Source organism: Ambystoma mexicanum, chromosome 10, assembly GCF_040938575.1.
Source record: "Ambystoma mexicanum isolate Mex_15411 chromosome 10, UKY_AmexF1_1, whole genome shotgun sequence".
NCBI lineage: Eukaryota > Metazoa > Chordata > Amphibia > Caudata > Ambystomatidae > Ambystoma > Ambystoma mexicanum.
Window position 1 is genome coordinate 16,033,840 of NC_090932.1, and position 22,941 is coordinate 16,056,780.

Sequence of the window (22,941 nt, forward strand, 5' to 3'; positions counted from 1 at the left end):
CCATTGCATGGTGGTTTATAGTGGTATGCTCCTGGTATTCTTGCAGAACCTCGCTAGTGGATGTGGTTCCCATGCATGGTGGTTTATAGTGGTATGCTCCGGGTATTCTTGCAGAACCTCACTAGTGGATGTGGTTCCCATGCATGGTGGTTTATAGTGGTATGCTCCTGGTATTCTTGCAGAACCTCACTAGTGGATGTGGTTCCCATGCATGGTGGTTTATAGTGGTATGCTCCTGGTATTCTTGCAGAACCTCACTAGTGGATGTGGTTCCCATGCATGGTGGTTTATAGTGGTATGCTCCTGGTATTCTTGCAGAACCTCACTAGTGGATATGGTTCCCATGCTTGGTGGTTTATAGTGGTATGCTCCTGGTATTCTTGCAGAACCTCACTAGTGGATGTGGTTCCCATGCATGGTGGTTTATAGTGGTATGCTCCTGGTATTCTTGCAGAACCTCACTAGTGGATGTGGTTCCCATGCATGGTGGTTTATAGTGGTATGCTCCTGGTATTCTTGCAGAACCTCACTAGTGGATGTGGTTCCCATGCATGGTGGTTTATAGTGGTATGCTCCTGGTATTCTTGCAGAACCTCACTAGTGGATGTGGTTCCCATGCATGGTGGTTTATAGTGGTATGCTCCTGGTATTCTTGCAGAACCTCACTAGTGGATGTGGTTCCCATGCATGGTGGTTTATAGTGGTATGCTCCGGGTATTCTTGCAGAACCTCACTAGTGGATGTGGTTCCCATGCATGGTGGTTTATAGTGGTATGCTCCTGGTATTCTTGCAGAACCTCACTAGTGGATGTGGTTCCCATGCATGGTGGTTTATAGTGGTATGCTCCTGGCATTCTTGCAGAACCTCACTAGTGGATGTGGTTCCCATGCATGGTGGTTTATAGTGGTATGCTCCGGGTATTCTTGCAGAACCTCACTAGTGGATGTGGTTCCCATGCATGGTGGTTTATAGTGGTATGCTCCGGGTATTCTTGCAGAACCTCACTAGTGGATGTGGTTCCCATGCATGGTGGTTTATAGTGGTATGCTCCGGGTATTCTTGCAGAACCTCACTAGTGGATGTGGTTCCCATGCATGGTGGTTTATAGTGGTATGCTCCTGGTATTCTTGCAGAACCTCACTAGTGGATGTGGTTCCCATGCATGGTGGTTTATAGTGGTATGCTCCGGGTATTCTTGCAGAACCTCACTAGTGGATGTGGTTCCCATGCATGGTGGTTTATAGTGGTATGCTCCTGGTATTCTTGCAGAACCTCACTAGCGGATGTGGTTCCCATGCATGGTGGTTTATAGTGGTATGCTCCTGGTATTCTTGCAGAACCTCACTAGTGGATGTGGTTCCCATGCATGGTGGTTTATAGTGGTATGCTCCTGGTATTCTTGCAGAACCTCACTAGCGGATGTGGTTCCCATGCATGGTGGTTTATAGTGGTATGCTCCGGGTATTCTTGCAGAACCTCACTAGTGGATGTGGTTCCCATGCATGGTGGTTTAAAGTGGTATGCTCCGGGTATTCTTGCAGAACCTCACTAGTGGATGTGGTTCCCATGCATGGTGGTTTATAGTGGTATGCTCCTGGTATTCTTGCAGAACCTCACTAGTGGATGTGGTTCCCATGCATGGTGGTTTATAGTGGTATGCTCCGGGCATTCTTGCAGAACCTCACTAGTGGATGTGGTTCCCATGCATGGTGGTTTATAGTGGTATGCTCCTGGTATTCTTGCAGAACCTCACTAGTGGATGTGGTTCCCATGCATGGCGGTTTATAGTGGTATGCTCCTGGTATTCTTGCAGAACCTCACTAGCGGATGTGGTTCCCATGCATGGTGGTTTATAGTGGTATGCTCCTGGTATTCTTGCAGAACCTCACTAGCGGATGTGGTTCCCATGCATGGTGGTTTATAGTGGTATGCTCCTGGTATTCTTGCAGAACCTCACTAGTGGATGTGGTTCCCATGCATGGTGGTTTATAGTGGTATGCTCCTGGTATTCTTGCAGAACCTCACTAGTGGATGTGGTTCCCATGCATGGTGGTTTATAGTGGTATGCTCCTGGTATTCTTGCAGAACCTCACTAGTGGATGTGGTTCCCATGCATGGTGGTTTATAGTGGTATGCTCCTGGTATTCTTGCAGAACCTCACTAGTGGATATGGTTCCCATGCATGGTGGTTTATAGTGGTATGCTCCTGGTATTCTTGCAGAACCTCACTAGTGGATGTGGTTCCCATGCATGGTGGTTTATAGTGGTATGCTCCTGGTATTCTTGCAGAACCTCACTAGCGGATGTGGTTCCCATGCATGGTGGTTTATAGTGGTATGCTCCTGGTATTCTTGCAGAACCTCACTAGCGGATGTGGTTCCCATGCATGGTGGTTTATAGTGGTATGCTCCTGGTATTCTTGCAGAACCTCACTAGTGGATGTGGTTCCCATGCATGGTGGTTTATAGTGGTATGCTCCTGGTATTCTTGCAGAACCTCACTAGTGGATGTGGTTCCCATGCATGGTGGTTTATAGTGGTATGCTCCTGGTATTCTTGCAGAACCTCACTAGTGGATGTGGTTCCCATGCATGGTGGTTTATAGTGGTATGCTCCTGGTATTCTTGCAGAACCTCACTAGCGGATGTGGTTCCCATGCATGGTGGTTTATAGTGGTATGCTCCTGGTATTCTTGCAGAACCTCACTAGTGGATGTGGTTCCCATGCATGGTGGTTTATAGTGGTATGCTCCTGGTATTCTTGCAGAACCTCACTAGTGGATGTGGTTCCCATGCATGGTGGTTTATAGTGGTATGCTCCGGGTATTCTTGCAGAACCTCACTAGTGGATGTGGTTCCCATGCATGGTGGTTTATAGTGGTATGCTCCGGGTATTCTTGCAGAACCTCACTAGCGGATGTGGTTCCCATGCTTGGTGGTTTATAGTGGTATGCTCCTGGTATTCTTGCAGAACCTCACTAGTGGATGTGGTTCCCATGCATGGTGGTTTATAGTGGTATGCTCCTGGTATTCTTGCAGAACCTCACTAGTGGATGTGGTTCCCATGCATGGTGGTTTATAGTGGTATGCTCCGGGTATTCTTGCAGAACCTCACTAGTGGATGTGGTTCCCATGCATGGTGGTTTATAGTGGTATGCTCCGGGTATTCTTGCAGAACCTCACTAGTGGATGTGGTTCCCATGCATGGTGGTTTATAGTGGTATGCTCCTGGTATTCTTGCAGAACCTCACTAGTGGATGTGGTTCCCATGCATGGTGGTTTATAGTGGTATGCTCCTGGTATTCTTGCAGAACCTCACTAGTGGATGTGGTTCCCATGCATGGTGGTTTATAGTGGTATGCTCCTGGTATTCTTGCAGAACCTCACTAGCGGATGTGGTTCCCATGCATGGTGGTTTATAGTGGTATGCTCCTGGTATTCTTGCAGAACCTCACTAGCGGATGTGGTTCCCATGCATGGTGGTTTATAGTGGTATGCTCCTGGTATTCTTGCAGAACCTCACTAGTGGATGTGGTTCCCATGCATGGTGGTTTATAGTGGTATGCTCCGGGTATTCTTGCAGAACCTCACTAGTGGATGTGGTTCCCATGCTTGGTGGTTTATAGTGGTATGCTCCTGGTATTCTTGCAGAACCTCACTAGCGGATGTGGTTCCCATGCATGGTGGTTTATAGTGGTATGCTCCTGGTATTCTTGCAGAACCTCACTAGTGGATGTGGTTCCCATGCATGGTGGTTTATAGTGGTATGCTCCTGGTATTCTTGCAGAACCTCACTAGTGGATATGGTTCCCATGCATGGTGGTTTATAGTGGTATGCTCCTGGTATTCTTGCAGAACCTCACTAGTGGATGTGGTTCCCATGCATGGTGGTTTATAGTGGTATGCTCCTGGTATTCTTGCAGAACCTCACTAGCGGATGTGGTTCCCATGCATGGTGGTTTATAGTGGTATGCTCCGGGTATTCTTGCAGAACCTCACTAGTGGATGTGGTTCCCATGCATGGTGGTTTATAGTGGTATGCTCCGGGTATTCTTGCAGAACCTCACTAGCGGATGTGGTTCCCATGCTTGGTGGTTTATAGTGGTATGCTCCTGGTATTCTTGCAGAACCTCACTAGTGGATGTGGTTCCCATGCATGGTGGTTTATAGTGGTATGCTCCTGGTATTCTTGCAGAACCTCACTAGTGGATGTGGTTCCCATGCATGGTGGTTTATAGTGGTATGCTCCGGGTATTCTTGCAGAACCTCACTAGTGGATGTGGTTCCCATGCATGGTGGTTTATAGTGGTATGCTCCGGGTATTCTTGCAGAACCTCACTAGTGGATGTGGTTCCCATGCATGGTGGTTTATAGTGGTATGCTCCTGGTATTCTTGCAGAACCTCACTAGTGGATGTGGTTCCCATGCATGGTGGTTTATAGTGGTATGCTCCTGGTATTCTTGCAGAACCTCACTAGTGGATGTGGTTCCCATGCATGGTGGTTTATAGTGGTATGCTCCTGGTATTCTTGCAGAACCTCGCTAGTGGATGTGGTTCCCATGCATGGTGGTTTATAGTGGTATGCTCCTGGTATTCTTGCAGAACCTCACTAGCGGATGTGGTTCCCATGCATGGTGGTTTATAGTGGTATGCTCCTGGTATTCTTGCAGAACCTCACTAGTGGATGTGGTTCCCATGCATGGTGGTTTATAGTGGTATGCTCCTGGTATTCTTGCAGAACCTCGCTAGTGGATGTGGTTCCCATGCATGGTGGTTTATAGTGGTATGCTCCTGGTATTCTTGCAGAACCTCACTAGCGGATGTGGTTCCCATGCATGGTGGTTTATAGTGGTATGCTCCTGGTATTCTTGCAGAACCTCACTAGTGGATGTGGTTCCCGTGCATGGCGGTTTATAGTGGTATGCTCCGGGTATTCTTGCAGAACCTCACTAGCGGATGTGGTTCCCATGCATGGTGGTTTATAGTGGTATGCTCCTGGTATTCTTGCAGAACCTCACTAGTGGATGTGGTTCCCATGCATGGTGGTTTATAGTGGTATGCTCCTGGTATTCTTGCAGAACCTCACTAGTGGATGTGGTTCCCATGCATGGTGGTTTATAGTGGTATGCTCCTGGTATTCTTGCAGAACCTCACTAGTGGATGTGGTTCCCATGCATGGTGGTTTATAGTGGTATGCTCCTGGTATTCTTGCAGAACCTCACTAGTGGATGTGGTTCCCATGCATGGTGGTTTATAGTGGTATGCTCCTGGTATTCTTGCAGAACCTCACTAGTGGATGTGGTTCCCATGCATGGTGGTTTATAGTGGTATGCTCCTGGTATTCTTGCAGAACCTCACTAGTGGATGTGGTTCCCATGCATGGTGGTTTATAGTGGTATGCTCCGGGCATTCTTGCAGAACCTCACTAGTGGATGTGGTTCCCATGCATGGTGGTTTATAGTGGTATGCTCCTGGTATTCTTGCAGAACCTCACTAGTGGATGTGGTTCCCATGCATGGTGGTTTATAGTGGTATGCTCCTGGTATTCTTGCAGAACCTCACTAGTGGATGTGGTTCCCATGCATGGTGGTTTATAGTGGTATGCTCCTGGTATTCTTGCAGAACCTCACTAGTGGATGTGGTTCCCATGCATGGTGGTTTATAGTGGTATGCTCCTGGTATTCTTGCAGAACCTCACTAGCGGATGTGGTTCCCATGCATGGTGGTTTATAGTGGTATGCTCCTGGTATTCTTGCAGAACCTCACTAGCGGATGTGGTTCCCATGCATGGTGGTTTATAGTGGTATGCTCCTGGTATTCTTGCAGAACCTCACTAGTGGATGTGGTTCCCATGCATGGTGGTTTATAGTGGTATGCTCCGGGTATTCTTGCAGAACCTCACTAGTGGATGTGGTTCCCATGCTTGGTGGTTTATAGTGGTATGCTCCTGGTATTCTTGCAGAACCTCACTAGTGGATGTGGTTCCCATGCATGGTGGTTTATAGTGGTATGCTCCGGGTATTCTTGCAGAACCTCACTAGTGGATGTGGTTCCCATGCATGGTGGTTTATAGTGGTATGCTCCGGGTATTCTTGCAGAACCTCACTAGTGGATGTGGTTCCCATGCTTGGTGGTTTATAGTGGTATGCTCCTGGTATTCTTGCAGAACCTCACTAGCGGATGTGGTTCCCATGCATGGTGGTTTATAGTGGTATGCTCCTGGTATTCTTGCAGAACCTCACTAGCGGATGTGGTTCCCATGCATGGTGGTTTATAGTGGTATGCTCCTGGTATTCTTGCAGAACCTCACTAGTGGATGTGGTTCCCATGCATGGTGGTTTATAGTGGTATGCTCCTGGTATTCTTGCAGAACCTCACTAGTGGATGTGGTTCCCATGCATGGTGGTTTATAGTGGTATGCTCCTGGTATTCTTGCAGAACCTCACTAGTGGATGTGGTTCCCATGCATGGTGGTTTATAGTGGTATGCTCCGGGTATTCTTGCAGAACCTCACTAGTGGATGTGGTTCCCATGCATGGTGGTTTATAGTGGTATGCTCCGGGTATTCTTGCAGAACCTCACTAGTGGATGTGGTTCCCATGCATGGTGGTTTATAGTGGTATGCTCCTGGTATTCTTGCAGGACCTCACTAGCGGATGTGGTTCCCATGCATGGTGGTTTATAGTGGTATGCTCCGGGTATTCTTGCAGAACCTCACTAGTGGATGTGGTTCCCATGCATGGTGGTTTATAGTGGTATGCTCCTGGTATTCTTGCAGAACCTCACTAGTGGATGTGGTTCCCATGCATGGTGGTTTGGAGTTGGAAGACTGGCCTGGAAAGGTTTTATAGGAATACTTCTGAACCATATTACATATATTCCTGCTGCATACGCTGGATTGCAACATCAATGTTCTTTTTTCCCAGTCAATAAGGGGGTTGCGGTAAGTCAACCAAGGAATAACCAATATGAGCTGGTAGTTGGGTGCAGAAATGGCATGGAATTAAATATGTTCCTGATGGAGTTTGTTACCAACCATGAGTAAGGGTGATGGGGCCTGACACATGAGAAGACCCATCAACCGATATTATGGGTTCAATGATTTCTTTCTCTCTTAAATGTATACACTGTGTTTGGGCAAAGGAAGTGTCAATAAAGTTGCCCGTAGCCCCGGCATCAAGGAGGGCTGTTATTGGAGGCCATTGAGATGTGTAAGAGGAAAGGAGAACAGAGATGAACAAATGAGGTGCCTGAGCAAGAGTTTTTGGAAATTCTGGATGGGAAAAACAAGTGTTCTTGCTTGTTAAGACTTTCCTGGAATGTAACAAGCCAATTTGTTTCCCGACTTGAATGGGTTCTTTCTCTTACACTGGGGGACTGTACATCCTGAATCTCCACCATCGAAACATAGATTTAATTGTTGTCTTCTAGGGGAAATGGGTCCTCTGCCACTGCCTAGTTGCATAGGTTTCCCGTTCCCTAGAACTGAAGGGGGCACCTCTGGATCTGCTCTACCTTGGTATCTTCTAAATTCAAAGGGTTGTCTAACACCTCTATGTAGACCCATTTGTTGGTCTAACTGGGCCACTAAGGACATAGGCTCTGATACTCGCTCCGGTGGTGACACCACTTGGCTAAGGGCATGTTTGAGCTCTTCTTTGAGTCCCTTCTGAAATAATGTAAGCTGCACATCTTCAGACCATAAGGTCTGGGATGCAAGGTTTCGAAACTTGGCTACATAGGTCAACAAATCCTTGTTAGCTTGGCGGATGTCGATGAAGTCATTGTGCAACGTCGAGTAGCATATTGCCTGTCGAACATGTCTTGAAAGGCAACAAAAAATGCCCCATAGTTCTGTAAAATGGGATTGTTGCTGTGAACAAAATGAGAGGACCAGGAAGATGCAGTTTAATCAAAATCCAATAGGAGAAAAGCAACCTTGGCTCGGTCTGAGGCAGAAATAGTAGGTTTATTTAGAAAGTGTATCTGACATTGGGTCATAAATGCCCTGAATTCACGAGGGTCACCTGTGTATTTGTTAGACATAGGAGTGAAGAGAATATTTGGATTCTGCACTGGGGGTTGACAAATGGATGGAGTCAGTAATGGACGGGAATCAGTCCTAGTGGGAGGAGGAGTCAAAGGCCCTGCCGTAGCACCCTGTGGTGTCTCTACTTTATTCTGTAACACAGTCATAGACTGTTAGGAAAGATTTCATAATTGTATGTAATGTTCCCTCCATGTGTCAACCCCCAAACTTTTTGCTGTTGTTTAGAAACCATTGACTGACTTTGCCAGAGAAGCACAGCCTTGAGCTGCACTCCTCTGGGCTTTCGCTCACTTCTTATGGGGAAACTGACATGCCCTTAAGACAGTCAGTACTGGGAGACTTTGTTTCCCTTAGTCCTTTTCTCATGTTGCAACCTTTGTGCAACATGTAACAAGTGTGCCATATATCTTCCCATACAGCACATCTGGGTCTATAGTCATTTCGAAAGGCCCTAGATACTCTCGCTGGACTTTTTATGAACTGCGCAGATGTTTCATGGACAGGACTGGTGGCAGCTATCATTTTGCATTATTTTTAACCCTGTCCTGCCATGTTAACCACATTAACCGCGTTTGGCACGAATAGGTGCCCTGGCTCTAAAATGGCCATGCCACAAGGTTCTTTGTCCTGTCCTTTAGCCATCTTGCCCCTTCACCTTCCCCAGGTCGAGTCGATCCAGGCCAGTCCTTATTTGGTCATGCACTTTCCCACGAATCCCAATGCTTTTGCGGGCTTCTGCATGCCTTGTGTGTGTGCCTCCAGGATGTGGGCTGGGATGTCTGGTCCCAGCCCACATCCTGGAGGCCAGAGTCTGGAGTGTCCTGAATGCCTGAGACCACCGTGTTCTGTGATTGGTCCATGTATGGAGTGTGTGTTTCTGAGCAGATCTCCCATTGGGTCCTCTCTGTTTTGGCGCAAGGGTAACTTTGGATAAGAGGAGGCTGGAAACACCACTACCAGGTCAATCTCCTGAGTTCTCACTGAACAAAAGATAGAACCCAAGTATCCTGCAACTACGAAGCTGAGTCGAGGAACGGCACCAAAACCTGCAAGTAAACTTTCTCGGAAGTGTCCCTGGGCCAACCAGTGGGCTGACCAGCTTATGCAGGACCTTTGCTCTGTCTCCGCCGTTGTGTCGAGGAGGCCCTCGAAACTTGGTATACTGCCAGCTTTGTGTCCACGGAACCCTCACACCGAATTTCGTACACTTAGCATTCCCAGGTCTGAAGTGAGACGAGTGCGCCCGGACTGGAGTAAACACGGTTACTGTGTTGCCCTGCTGCGGCAACGTCCTTTGCAAGTCTGCTGCATTTGTGACCCTCTTGCCCCTGAAGCCTGCTGTAGTCAAACTGGGGTGATTCATCCACCTGGAGTGAAGAAATCACCACTGTCCCATTTGGGAATTCTCGCTGGATCTCAGGAACTAAACAGTGCTGAGACGTCCCTTTTGCCGCATTCAAACGTGCAAATGAATTGGACTAACCTGCCGAAGTTTGGGTCTCCTTGCATCAGGGACCAGTGAGTAAGCAATACCTCAACAGGTGGCCACTAGCGCAAGAGCCCATTTTTACGCACGAGTGGTCCCTGGGGGCCCGTCTCCTGTCCACTGCTGTTGCGGAATAGCGACTCCATCCGAACTCTTGAACGGCCTCTGCCTTCAAGTGGAGGTCCTTCTTGAATAGTGGGAACTTATTCTTCATCACCTTCTCCACCTTCCCAAGCTGGTAGAGACCCCTGAAGAGACACTGTTTTGCCCATTGGAGCAACCGCGTGCGCTTGCACTACATGTACTATTGAGCCCAAGGCTCCTCTCTTCTTAGGGCTTGGACTGCCTCTTAGTTAAGTGAATAACTGAATTTGAACTTTGTCTAATGATTAGCTGCACTGCCTGTTTCCTTCCCACCTAGGTTGTCGACATATTTTGTGCAGTCACCCTTTTATACCCCCCTGGTCTTGTATTGAGTGTGATGTATTGGTTTACTTAGTGTTACTGTGATTCTTTGCTATGGTCTATGTTACAAAGGTTTGTAATAAATGTGTCTGTATTTTTAATATAACACCTGTCTGGAGTAATTTGTAAGTGTCGTTGCTCTGTGTGCTCATTGATGTCCTTTAGTCACCCTCACCCCTCCTGAGACTTAGTCTTGACCGCCTGCCGTAGCTACCCTGATTGGTCTGGCTTATCCAGAGGTTACCCTGTTCCAAGAAACTAGGTTGCCTTCTGAACCTCTGCCCCTCCTGGTCAGAGTTCAGAAATCCTTCTTAACATAGACTGGTACAGCATAGAATTATCTTATCAAGAAGCTGCGTCCTAAGTTAGCATTTTTCGAAGAGCAGCAGCTAGATCCTTGACGATGTCCTCCATGGTTCAGAGAGAACAAAATAAGGTCTTGAAATCTGTCAGCTTAGGACTTACCATTAGGTCTGACGGTCTTGGATGGCAAGTGTTCTCTGGTAGCCAAGTAGACAATGCCAACAGCACCCCCCCCATGAGGACGAGACCAAGATAATGATATCAGAACACCACCCTGCTACCGTCCCCAAGGGCAGAGGCATTGTAACAATGAACCTCTAGCATGGGACTTGATAACCGGACTGGGAGCTACAGGGGGTGAGAGAAGGACAAGTTGTGATCATAGGGTTCAGTATGATTAGGTAGAAGTTTCCCTTACCCCAAGTAAGTCCCTTTTGTTATGAAGTCCTCTCATGAACCATCATCAAATCTCTCAGGGACCATCAAAAGGATATGACATGAAATCGACGGGTCCATCTGGGTTGTGTGAAGGCATCATGAAGTAAGACACAGACAATATATTGTGACTTAGATATAAAACACTGTGTCAACTTAAATGTCAGGATTGTTGAAAGCCTAACTTGCCCTATGCTAAGGTGGGATTTCCCTACCTGAATGAAACTAAGGGAAGTCTAAGTCAAAGAGTTCCACTTAAGAATCTCTCTGTGTCCCAAACCTATGCTTGCCCTCCAATTAATCTATACAATGTGTAGGGATGTCAGCAACCAACAAAAACAGTGTCTAACATAAAGTTGTGAGCTTCTTCCAGCTCGCAGCTTCCTTACAGCAAACTTCTGCAAGTACATACCACACACTTCATCTGTGGCTCACCCACGAGCACGGACAACCCAGTGCCTACCCCTCGGCCCTCTTCTCGCTGCACTTACACGTTCTGAATACTCACAAGACATAGTAGGTTTGTCCGTTCCTTCCCCACTGTATTCATATGTGTGTATTTTAGTATACTTCAATCTCATGTTCCCTCTATGTTGCCTTGTGGGTGCTTTGAAACAGAATTTATTTGCTGTATAAGCACCTAACAAGCAAACATTATATAAATAAATAAATAAATTAACAAAATAGAACAGTTTCAACAAAAGTCTCAGAATCACCTTTGTTAAGTTTAGGATGATATAGTTTTAACTAATACTTGGGGTTCACTCCCTCAAGTTCCAAGCCACAAAGTTCCAAACACAAACCAATCTTGAGATACCTCCCTCAAGTTGATAAATGGTTCAAGCCCCAGGGTTCCCTTCACAAAGACTTAGTTTCAACATCACAGGAATATTCTCAGTCTATTTAAGGTTCGGTGCCACACTTGCACCCTCTTGGTATAGTTGTTTTTTGGATATATTTCTGTTATATGCAATCTTTCACTTAATTTCCTCCCATTAAGCTCCCACGCCATGCTTCCACAACATGTTTCCCTCTGCAGACCTCAATGGCTCAGCGCGCTCCTCCAATACTGTTCCTTGCTGCTTCTCTTGGCCTGCGTGCTGCTGCTTCCACTCCGCTTCTTGCTCTCGAGCTGGGCTCCTTTTAAACAGCTGCAGCCCCTTGACAGGCTGCAGGTGCAAATGTCCAATTAGCTCTGCCTGACCACAATCAAAGGGACATGCCTGACCCTCACAGTTCTTAGCAGGCATCTTCCTTGTCCCAGTACCAGAATGGTACAAGAACAATGCTCTTGGTTGGCTCTTCTTTGTCCCAGTACTGTCAACTGTCATATGTGGACAAACAGCTCGAAAAGGTTGGAAAAGGGTTTGGTTGGTTGTTGGTAGAGAAAGGGGATACCATGTCTCGCCCATCTTACATTTAAGCCTTTTTGCTCTCTTTCTGGTACGTCCGGACTGATCTCCTACACTTTTCTTGATCAATGGGACATGTAAAACAATACCCCATTACTGCCCCTGGATTAGAAGGTTCTTCTGAAAGGGAACTGGGGAATACTGCGTCTTGCCTGAGTACATCTCCCTCCCAATCCCCAAGGACCCTTCACCCAGGTGATTCTCCCTCGCTTCTCCACCCCCAGGGTTGGGATTCAAGAGTGATGGCCTTTCCTTGGCCACCTGTGCAGAAGATCCCATGGGAGTAGAAGTGAGAATACCCTCAGGTTTCTCACAGCTGCCAGAGGCGCTGTGGGAGGAGCGGCTCCCCGGGTGAATCCTAACATTACTGGCAATCTTCATGATGCCTAGTCCTACTCATCCTCATCACGGTACTGACGACCAGCCTCTCCCTCACTGGTGGTAAGATCATCCCTGTTCCTTTGGGTATGGTGAAGAGTATTATGGGACTGGGGTGGTGCTTTATACCCCTGGCTATGAGAGGGAGGGGCCAAAGAGGAAAATAAATAATCTTGGGAAAGAGTTCTGTTGGAAGACAGATGGCCTGCATAGAGTAAGTACAGGGAATAGAACGAGAGGAAGTGGAGCTCATGCAGAGGGAAGATGGGAAACGCATTGCAACTCTTTCTGTTCCTGACATTTGCTCTTGCTTCCAGGAATGCCACAGTTTTCCTTCTTACGGGAAATATACTTGTCTGTAACGTTTTATCGAGAAGACTCGTACTGACCTGTGTTATTTTGGATCCAGAAAAGGGTCTCACCATGGACCGCTCTGCATATGTTTGGGCTCAATTATCAGACAGAGGGGTGCTGTTTGCAGAGGGCCCCCGCATCGTCATAGAATAAGTACAGAGGAGCTTGATGGTGTGTGAAATGACATATAAATCAGTTGGGGGTCGGGCTGAAAGTGGCAAGATTTGCTTGTGATTAAGTGTTTTAAACATTGCACCGAGCAGGTACTGAATTTGTATTTTGTATTTTATTAGATTTATATAGCGCTTTAATCCAAAGTGCTTTACAAGAGCAACAAGCAAATTACAGCAAGCATTACATTACAACTGAATCAAACCATAAAACAGTACAAGGAACAATTTACATTATAGACGATGTTAAGCGTGAGTGGAGAGGGACAAAAGTGAGAGAGGGAGTAGGAGGTTTAGGGAGGTGAATGAAAGAGATAAGATTTTAGAGAAGTGCGGATGGTAGGATAGGAGGAAGAAGAGTGGATGGAGAGAGGGAGGCTAGTCCAGTGGAAAGGAGCGAGTAATTGGAAAGAGCGGAAGCGGGAAGGGGTGCAGGTTGGAGGAGGAGAAGCAAGTAGGAAAAGGTCAGCGGAGCGGAGTGAACGAGAAGGAGTATAGAAAGTGAGAAAGGAGGATAGGTAGGGAGGTGCAAGGCCATAGAGAGATTTGTAGACTAGACAGAGGAACTTGAATTTGAGTTGGGAGTGAAAAGAAAGCCAGTCTAGTGAGTTAAGAGAAGAGGAGATGGAGTCATGAGGTGAGAGAAGGCAGAGGGAGCGGATGGCAGAGTGCTTGACAGATTTGACGGGGGAGAGGTGAGTGGAGGGGAGACCAAAGAAAAGAGTGGAGCAGTAGAAGAGTCTGGAGAAGATGAGGGAGGTGATTAAGAGTTTAGTAGCGTGAAAAGTTAGAAAGGGTCGAATTGTATGGATGTGATAGAGATAAAAACGGCAAGATCAGGCAGTAATGGAAATGTGGTGGGATAGAGAGAGGTGGGGATCAATGTGAAAACCGAGGTTACGGGAATTAGGAGAAACGGAGAGTTGGGAGGGGGAGAAGAGAATGAAAGGAGGAGGGGAGGGAGGAGAAAGAGTGTTGGCAGGGAAGAATAGGACTTCGGTTTAGTCAGCGTTAAAAGTAAGGAAGTGAGAGGACATCCAGGATTTAATAGCAGAGAGGCAAGAAGAAAGCTTGTGATGGATGTCGGGAGAGAAGGAGGAGAAGGAAAGGACGAGCTGGGTATCATCAGCATAGAAATGGTGTGAGATACCAAAGGAGGAGATAATGGGAGCTAAGAAAGAAGTGTAAAGTGAGAAGAGAAAGGGGCCAAGGACAGAACCTTGGAGGATGCAGTTGTTGAAAGGATAGGTAGTGGAGGTGCAGCCTCCCCAAGAGACTGCAAAGGTGAGGTTGGAGAGATAGGAGGAGAACCAGTTAAGAACAGAGTCTTTAAGGTCAAATGAAGAGAGAGAATTAAGGAGAAGAGGGTGGTCAAGAGTATCAAAGGCAGCGGAGAGGTCAAGGAGGATAAGACTAGAGGAGTGCTTAGCGTAGCATGCAGAAAGGAGAGAGTTGAGAACAGAGATGATAGCAGTTTCAGTAGAGTGTTGGGGGCAGAAACCGGATTGGGTAGGGGGAGGAGTGAATGATTGGAGATGTAGGAAGAGTTGAGAACAGACAATACGTTCAGGAATTTTAGAGAGGAAGGGTAGTAGAGAAATGGGGCAAAAATTGGATGCAAGGTGGGGATTAGCAGAAGGTTTTTTGAGAATGGGGATGATAGTCGCATGCTTAAAAGGAGTAGGAAATGTGAATGTAGATAGGCAGGTGTTGAAAAAGGAGGTGAGATAGGGTATGACGAGGGGGTAGATTTTAGGAATGAGGGAGGTAGGAATGGGGTGAGATGGAGAAGCAGTAGGAGGAGTTTTAGATAGGAGGAGGGGATAGTTTGTCGAAGATTGAGTACTTTGTTAGAAAAGAAGGTAGCAAGATCGGAAGCAGAAAGAGGGGAGGCAGTGGAATGATTGGGGGTAGCTGGGGAGAGAAGTTTAGTTAAGGTTTGAAAGATACAGCGAGGGTGAGAGGCCTGAGAATGGAGAAGGTCAGAGAAGTAGGAGCATTTAGCGAAGTTGAGGCAGGAGTCGTAGAGGGTATGATAGGAGAAGTATGCAGCTTGTCTGAAGGGGGTGGGGTGTTTGAGCCAGTGTCGTTCGAGGCGCCTGAGAAAGCGGCGCATGGAGGAAATATGAACTGAGAGCCAAGGTTGAGCAGGACGGCGAGAAGGACGGAACGAGGAGAGCGGGTAAAGAAGATCAAGAGTAGAAGTGAGAGAAGAATTTAAGGTGGAAGAGGCTTCAGTGGCCGAAAGAGAAGAGAAGTGGGAGGGGGGCGAGGAGCAGGATGTGAGGAAAAGAGAAGGGTTGAAGTTGCGTAGGTCGCGTCGGAAGAAGAGGGTGGATGAAGGAGGAGAAGGAGGAGAGGGGAAGGGGTAAGGGTGAAGGAGAGTAAGGAGTGGTCAGATAGATAGTTGGGCAGAGTAGATATAGGAGAAGCAGTGAAGGAGGAGGTAAAGATGAGGTCGATGGTGGAACCGGATTGATGAGTAGGAGGGGAGTGGAGGGGGAGAGAAAGTAGGAGTTAAGGATGGATAAGAGAGGAGAGGTGGGGGGGTTAGAGGAGAGATGTAGATTGAAGTTGCCAAGTACACGTAGTGGGGTAGGGATGGGGGTGTTGAGGCTGAGGAGATGATCACTGTCCTCATAGAAGGAGCCGCCAGGGCCAGGGGGGCGGTAGATGATGAGGAAAGAAATAGCATGAGGAGAATTAAAGGTTTTGTACATGAATTCAAAGGAAGGAAGAGTAGGAAGAGGAGAAGGAGAGGGAGAGGAGGTAAAGTGAGGATGAATGAGAACACCTAAGCCACCGCCACACCCTGAGGATTGAGGGACATGTTTGAAAGTAGATGAGGACGAGGTGAGGGATGCAGGAACGGAGGTGTTGTGTGGTGGAATACAGGTTTCCGTGATGCATAGGAATTGGAGGTTGAGGCAAAGGAATAGGTCAAGAACAGCCGTGGTTTTGTTGCAAATCGATCTAGTGGTCCAGAGAGCAACGCCAAATGTGTTGGAAGTATTGTAGATTTGAGGGTAGATGAGGTTGCGATGTAGGAGTGAGGTCTATCGTTAGTTGTTTTAGGCCATGATATGGAAGCTCTTGCTCAACTGCACGGGCTTTCCATAAACGAGATTGGCTCTTGAATGCACTAATGGAGGGCTTTGTTGTCTTATGTCATAGTCAATGCCAGTCTTGATCATGGACACCCTCTGCATAGCTTCAGAAAGAGCTAGTGCTACCATCCTGATTGTGGTTGGTTTATCAGCAACCTATGACATGACCCATGACATCTTGCAGGATATCGTGGATGCCTGGTGGTGATTGCCATGGCTTGCCCTAACCAGATCCATCCTCAGAAGCCTGCTCTATCTGTCGAGAGGTGTCTCTAGGTCCGACACTGTCCTCAGAAATTTTCAAGATCTTACTTTAATCCCTGGCCATCCTCGCCTGGTGCGTTCAGAACATGCATACATGAGGCTGCAATCTAGATGGTACCACTTGTATGTCAGTGTCTGCTGGCTCTCTGAGACTGGAGGGGCTCAAACCCACTAAAGATGAACTAGAATCAAGACCGAAGTCTTGATTGTCAGCCATGTGAATCAGCAGTCAGGTCATATGTGCCATCCGGCTGGAAGACACAGGGGGCATGCTTTACCTATTGCCCATAGTAAAATCAACCCCACTCGATATCTGGAGACTAGGTTTCAACAATAAGATCCTTCATGCAGGGGGTAAAACAGCACTGATGGCGCACATACCATCTTTACAGCTGGACATCAGCATCTGGTTTTGTTTTGACTGTCTTCATGTCTGATGTCGTTTCCGAATCACAACTTAATAAATGAAGTACATGTCACATGGCCCAGCTCTGATTGGCTCTGAAATGTCCAATTTCTGAAAGTGTGATCACACCTGCACTTTGCTGCGTGCAATATGTTGGGTGACCATGGAGTGAAGATTTCGTTCCTAAGATATACCAAGGAAGTTTTTCGAACACATTTCTCTCTGTCCTTTCTACCACTTTTACCCACCATTCCACAAGCAACAAAAAACCTTTTGCTTCCCATCAAAATTGTTGTGCTCCTTTTCCTTCAATCGGTTCCAAACGAAATTGATCAAATATTGTTTCATATAACACGTCCTATCACCTTGCTTCCATAGCAAGAATTATATCCACAAAAAGGCAAATACTAGAATGACAAGCACAAGGACACACTTTGATTGAGTTGATTCGATATTTTATTTATATTGCGCTGATACGTACACAAGTGTTTCAGAGCGCGACAAGGCAAGGGAGGGGGAAAAGGGGAGAACAAAAACAACGATTTTACTAGGCCCAGTGACATCGAGAACGTGCAAGTGCATGGGAAAGGGGAAAAGGGAAAAGTGCATGAAGGGGGTAGAAGTGGAAAGTGCAGAGCAGAGGAGAGACAGATAAATAAAAATAAATACAATAAATAAATAAATCGAGGCAAGAAACAGTGGTGGTGCAGCCAGCAAGTGGCAGGTGCTGGGTTTAGCAGTCATGGTATGTCTGCTAAGTGCAGAAGAAAAGCAGGTGGGGGATTGTATGGGTACAGATACAGGCCCCAGTGCAAGGGGTGGCAAGGAGGCAGTGCAGGAGGGTGGCAGGGTGAGCAGGTACCTCGTCCCAGGGGACAGAGGGTGGCCAGGTGCACAGTGCCAAGAGAGTACAGATCAGCAGGGGAGAAGAGGGGCAAAGGCAGAGGCAAACAGGAAGGTCTTGAGGTGCTACCGGAACTAGGGATGGTTCTCCTGAAGTTTCAGGGTGGCAGGGAGGCTGTTCCACAGGGAGTCAAAGACAGAGAAAAACCCCCAACTTATTTAGTTGAAAAACAACTGACGCTGAGAGAGTTAGAGGTAGAGGAGCGAAGAGCTTGTGATCTGTGATTTCCTTGTAAACCTTCTTGCAGCTGGGTAATGCGAGCAAAATAAACTTCTTCTTTTTTTTAGTTTGAAGCCTTTGTTCATTGTCAGAGTGACGTAGAGACAGGACGTAGAGAACTCAAAGGCCCCCTTCTTCAGGATGGAGCATTAATAGTTCAGGGGTCTATTCTAGGAGGATGATGTTGCAACGGGGGGCAGCCTTCAGGTCACTGACAGTCTCAAGGTGTTCAAAGTGCCCTTGCATGTGCCTTTCTTGGCCTTGATGGTTGTGCTGGGGAACAAGTCTCCCTTCAAGGCTCTGTAGATGTCAATTCCACACACCACACACTCCTACTGGAGCAAGACTCTGGAACTTTCACTCTTTCCTCAGGGAACATCATCAAAAATGGCCAGCAAGAATCTTTACCACCCCCCCCTATGTTCACATCACACTGAAATGATTCTCAGCACCACAGTGGAAGGTCAATATCCAGGTCAATATCCATGTTTTTTCTAGATAAAATTTTACTGGTGTTTTTTACCTCACTTTTACTGGGTTTTCTTGCAGAAAAAAAGTAAATGTAATTTGGGTGAAGCAACATTGGATTGGGGAAGCTCGGGGGGAAAGGAGCATGAAAGGTGGGATGCAGGTGGGGGCTTTCTGCATTTTGTGTCCAAAATGAGTAAAGACATGGGTCATCCTTCCTTCTGCACCTACTACAGGCTTTGATGCACTTTTCAGTTCTCTGCCTCCAACCAATTCCCACTCCTGCTGGTGACAAGGCTCCTAGTTAAGCTCTGGGGAACTGATGGATCCAGAGCAGGCTCTGGGTATAGACCCCAGCAGGCTTTGCCACTTTCCCCAGGTTTACGCCTGTGTCTGCACACAAACACCAGCAAGCTTCTTGCCCCAAGCTCTCTGCACTCGGCCAGAGACTTGGATAACTGGTTAAGCCACCTAGACTCTTCTAATGCTCCTGCCACTGAGAACGCACAAGGAGTGCCCTGCCCCGTCCCTCAGTGATGAACCCCTGCCTCCTTATACACTGCCATAATGGATTCCAGTATCTCACCAATGACAGGGATGTACTGGGCCCTCTCCTTGTGACCTCACTGTTGAGGGCTTTGCCACTGCTTCACGGACCCGCCTTCTCTGAGTGTGTTGCCTTCCCTCTTACTCATAAGATTCATGTGTTGAGTTTTCCACAATTCCTCATTCTCTGTCAGGGTTTGATCACTGACATCTCTGGGGACCAATTGCATAAACATGATGGCCGTCAGATTCAGGTCAGGTAAAATCATTATGGCAGTCGTAAATCCTGCAATTTGGCTCACTGTGCTGCCGGTACCTGACCTCTCCTGCTACACAGTCCAACACACTGTACTCATGCTAGGAACTTGGGGTTGGTCACCCTGAGTTACCTGGGGTACCCAGACTTGGACCCCTTGCTCACTGTGCTCAGAGTGCCACAGCTCCACCTCACTGATGAGGCCCAACAAGGCTGAAACACGTGTATGGGGTTGCTGTTGGTACTCTTGTTCAGAGAGGAATTGCCATAGCATTTCGGTGCTCGACTGCCCATGTGGGCGGGACAAAGACTGATATGCAAATGGATATTTCCCATCTGTGAAAGGTACAGTGAGCTAAAGCGTGGCTGCGGACTCTCAAAGTGGGTAAAAACCACAGATCAGGTTATCATGCCTGTTCTTTCTATAGAGGGGCACATGCTGGCTTTTTTGTATTCATGTTATTTCTCACTTCCCTGTGCTCATGCATGCTTGCTGGTTTATGCTTACTTGCTCACAATTCAACCCATGTTTATTCTGCAAATGGGGGGGGGGGGCACATCATGAGACTTTACTGCTCCAGGAGTGGGCCCGAGGACTACGCTCAAGGAGAGTGGAGAAGGTCCTCATCATTTTAGAATTTCTTATCAATTTACCTTCAAAATGATGTACTATGTTTTCCCGTCGCCTAACACCTCACCACTCTGGGGATTCTACTGTGGGGGCCCCTCTTGGCTTCCTGTGTAACACATCCTGTGTTGAATACAGAGGCAAGGCTGCTCTCAAGTGGACATGTCGACCCTGCAAGATCCCCCAAATACCACCTCCAGAGGTCCTATTACATAGTGGGAAGGCTCAATTCACCCCAGAGAGCCCCAGTTCTGCACTATGATCCCCCATCATTTACTCCATCACAGCACTAAAAAATGAATATTCACTTTTTGCAGGGTGTGTATTTAAATCGTATGTGGCATGATAAGTGCTATGAGCTAGGAATGAGAACCCAGCACAGACACATCTCCTTCACCATAATGGGCCTGCATACATGTATACGCGTGTCATGCTTTCATTTCTATCATGCAGCATGTTTCCATGTTTGATGGATATATCCTAACCATGCCCCTGCCCCTCTTTACCCGAACAGCAATCTATAAACTTACATGATCTCGTGGAGACCTATAACAACATCCTGGTGACTGTATGCCAAAAAGATGGAGGTAAGGACCCCACGCTGGTGCTTTTTTCATTTTCAGTTCACATTTTATTGCCATTTGGATTTTGGTGCCAAAAAATGATTTTAAATTGGCAGGGATTGCATGGGATTCTAGAGGGGGAGAGGATGAACTATAAGGTGAGAACTTTGCTTCCTTGGTCCTCACATCAACCCCTCAGAGTGGCTGCTGTGAAGTGCATTAACACTTAGAAACAAGGCTGGTCAGGTGGCACATTGACACATAGATTCTCCTTCTGAATTGGAGGTTTTCTGCCACAGATTTAGGAATGCAGAAATGATGTTTAATGCTTCTGGAGTTCTGAAGGTTCCACAGATTACTCCTGCTAAGGTCCTAAACTCAAAGATAGCATACTGAATTGTGTAGATGACAGAGGCAACATTCTGTAGATACCAGATGGCTTTTCTTCAAAGCTATGTACAATTGCATTTCCAATCCCTGTTTAGAGGATGGGGATGTAACTGTGCCAGCAACGATTCACAATGCTACTGTCCAATGTAGAATAATGTTAAGACGGGTCAGTAAGGACGCTTGTGTGCATTGTCCAGCAGCAGTGGTGGAAGTGTGGGCCTTTGAGATACTCACGTGATCCCTCATTTGGGGGTCACCCCCAGATTTGCTTTCCTTAACTCCAAAGGAGCGCTAGCTCTGCCCTTCACTTAAAGGGCAACATCCTTTTACCTTGCTAGTGAATGGAGAGCTGAAAGATGTCTTTCCCTCCACCATTTGGGTGGAAGTTCAAATTTGCAGAATTACAATTCAGAGTTCATACTCATAATCATGTGGTATTGAGTGCAGGTTGTATTCCTGGGATGAGACATGTGGTCAATACTTCTGGCCCCATAATTAGAGGGACCAAAAAAACAGGTGGCATTTCAAATACTGTCTGTGTTTATCATAACCGCCTAATTAATAATGATCACGCAAATGGAGGCAAATGTGATCTAAAAGCACTCTTGCATTCATATGCTGGTCGAACTTGCCAACGGTGGTTAATACCCTACAATGCTGGCCTAGTGGGCATGATTGCATATGTACCAGCCCCAGGGTGTTGGCAATTACAGGCATGGACTAGGGATCCTTTATTGCAATGTTTTGCAAATGTCTATAATTCACACAAGGGCACAATTCTAATGTCTTTTTGAGCACAAGAAAAAGCAAAGCGCTGGACGCAGTGTTATGATGGGACAATATGTCTGTCGCATTTATTGCCCTGCAAGAACCTCTTCTGCATTTCCATCTCTTCCTGAGACAAGGCATCAATCTTACACATGGAACCACTGGACATGGCTCAGTCTCTATTGCATACACATGTATTCCTTTATTGCATTACTTATTTATCCATGAAGATTTACTAGGGGACACGGAGGCCCTAACAAGTGATGGACAGCTGTTCAGTAGAGATGGAGTCACCGAAGACATACCTATGAAAACATTGCTGGAGCAAAAAGAAAAAAAGCAAGAAATAGATTTCTTAGAAAGTATGTCCAGCATAGCTGGTATAAGACAGGCTTAAAACTGGGTGACCATGACACCCACAGCTTTGATTCAAATGTAAATCACCTATGTTAGAAAGGAAGCTTGGTCAGGAAAGGGTTTGTGCATGCGACACAGAACACACATATATATACACATCACCCTTTAGAAAGTCTAGCCTCACCACGATTTATTTCCATGAGGGTGTCGGTTATTGTGACCCGATCTGACTCTGAAGTCCTGGGACTGGAGGTAGAGACTGCCGCGTGGTGCTCCTTACCAAGAAAGAGCCACTTGGTGACAACAGCGTCGTTGTTTCTGCTGGAATCGCTGGCAGGAGTGTGCTGAAGTGACCCTGGGTGGGTGCTGAGGCCTGTCAATGCCACCCCAGCCAGCAGGAAAGAGAGGAAGCCCACAGCAGGCCCCCAGACACAGTGAGCTCTACATCCAGACGTAGCCCCTTCACACAGCGGGGAGGGTCGGATGGGCGATCTGCTGTCTCTGTAATAGAAGAGGTTGAAGTGGTAAACTGTCAACAAAGTTTTGGGTTCCCCAGGATTTTGGCAGTGTTAAGCAGCCAGGTGATTAAACGCATAGTGTTAGATATGTGTTTGGTAAATGTAATCATACAGATATCTTCTACATTTAACTGAGCCTAAAGCCCCCAGAATCCTCTTGGGTGGACAAAGTTTGTGTAGACATTGGCCAAGATTACTTTTACTGCCCTAATATTACCTACCTTTCCAGTAAGCACTATTGCGATTCGCTGACCCTCCTGTACATTATTGAATATGGCACAGTATGATCCCTGTTATCTAATCCTACATCCAATCATATGCCACCCTCGATCTGCCAGTTCTCTGCATGCAGTATTTCATGGCTGTATTCCTCTATTTGGGAGGATTACCCACATTGTTATGTTAAGTTGATTTATATTGTGCTGCGCTGCCATTTGCATGGTCCCCTAGGTACTCACGTGGCTCTGTCAGAAAGTGGTTGGGGGTAGGTTAGT

At 46.9% G+C, this 22,941-nt stretch overlaps 1 protein-coding gene across 2 annotated transcripts in view; it reads left to right on the top strand.

Annotated features, from left to right (window-relative positions):
• The window catches only part of LOC138491105 (probable cation-transporting ATPase 13A4), an 891,483-nt gene that overhangs the window by 191,166 nt on the left and 677,376 nt on the right, over nucleotides 1-22,941 (top strand). For both annotated transcript variants that reach the window (XM_069617424.1, XM_069617425.1), the window contains exon 8: nucleotides 20,366-20,438. In XM_069617424.1, the coding sequence (XP_069473525.1) occupies nucleotides 20,366-20,438 (73 nt within the window). The remainder of the gene's footprint in view (nucleotides 1-20,365; nucleotides 20,439-22,941) is intronic.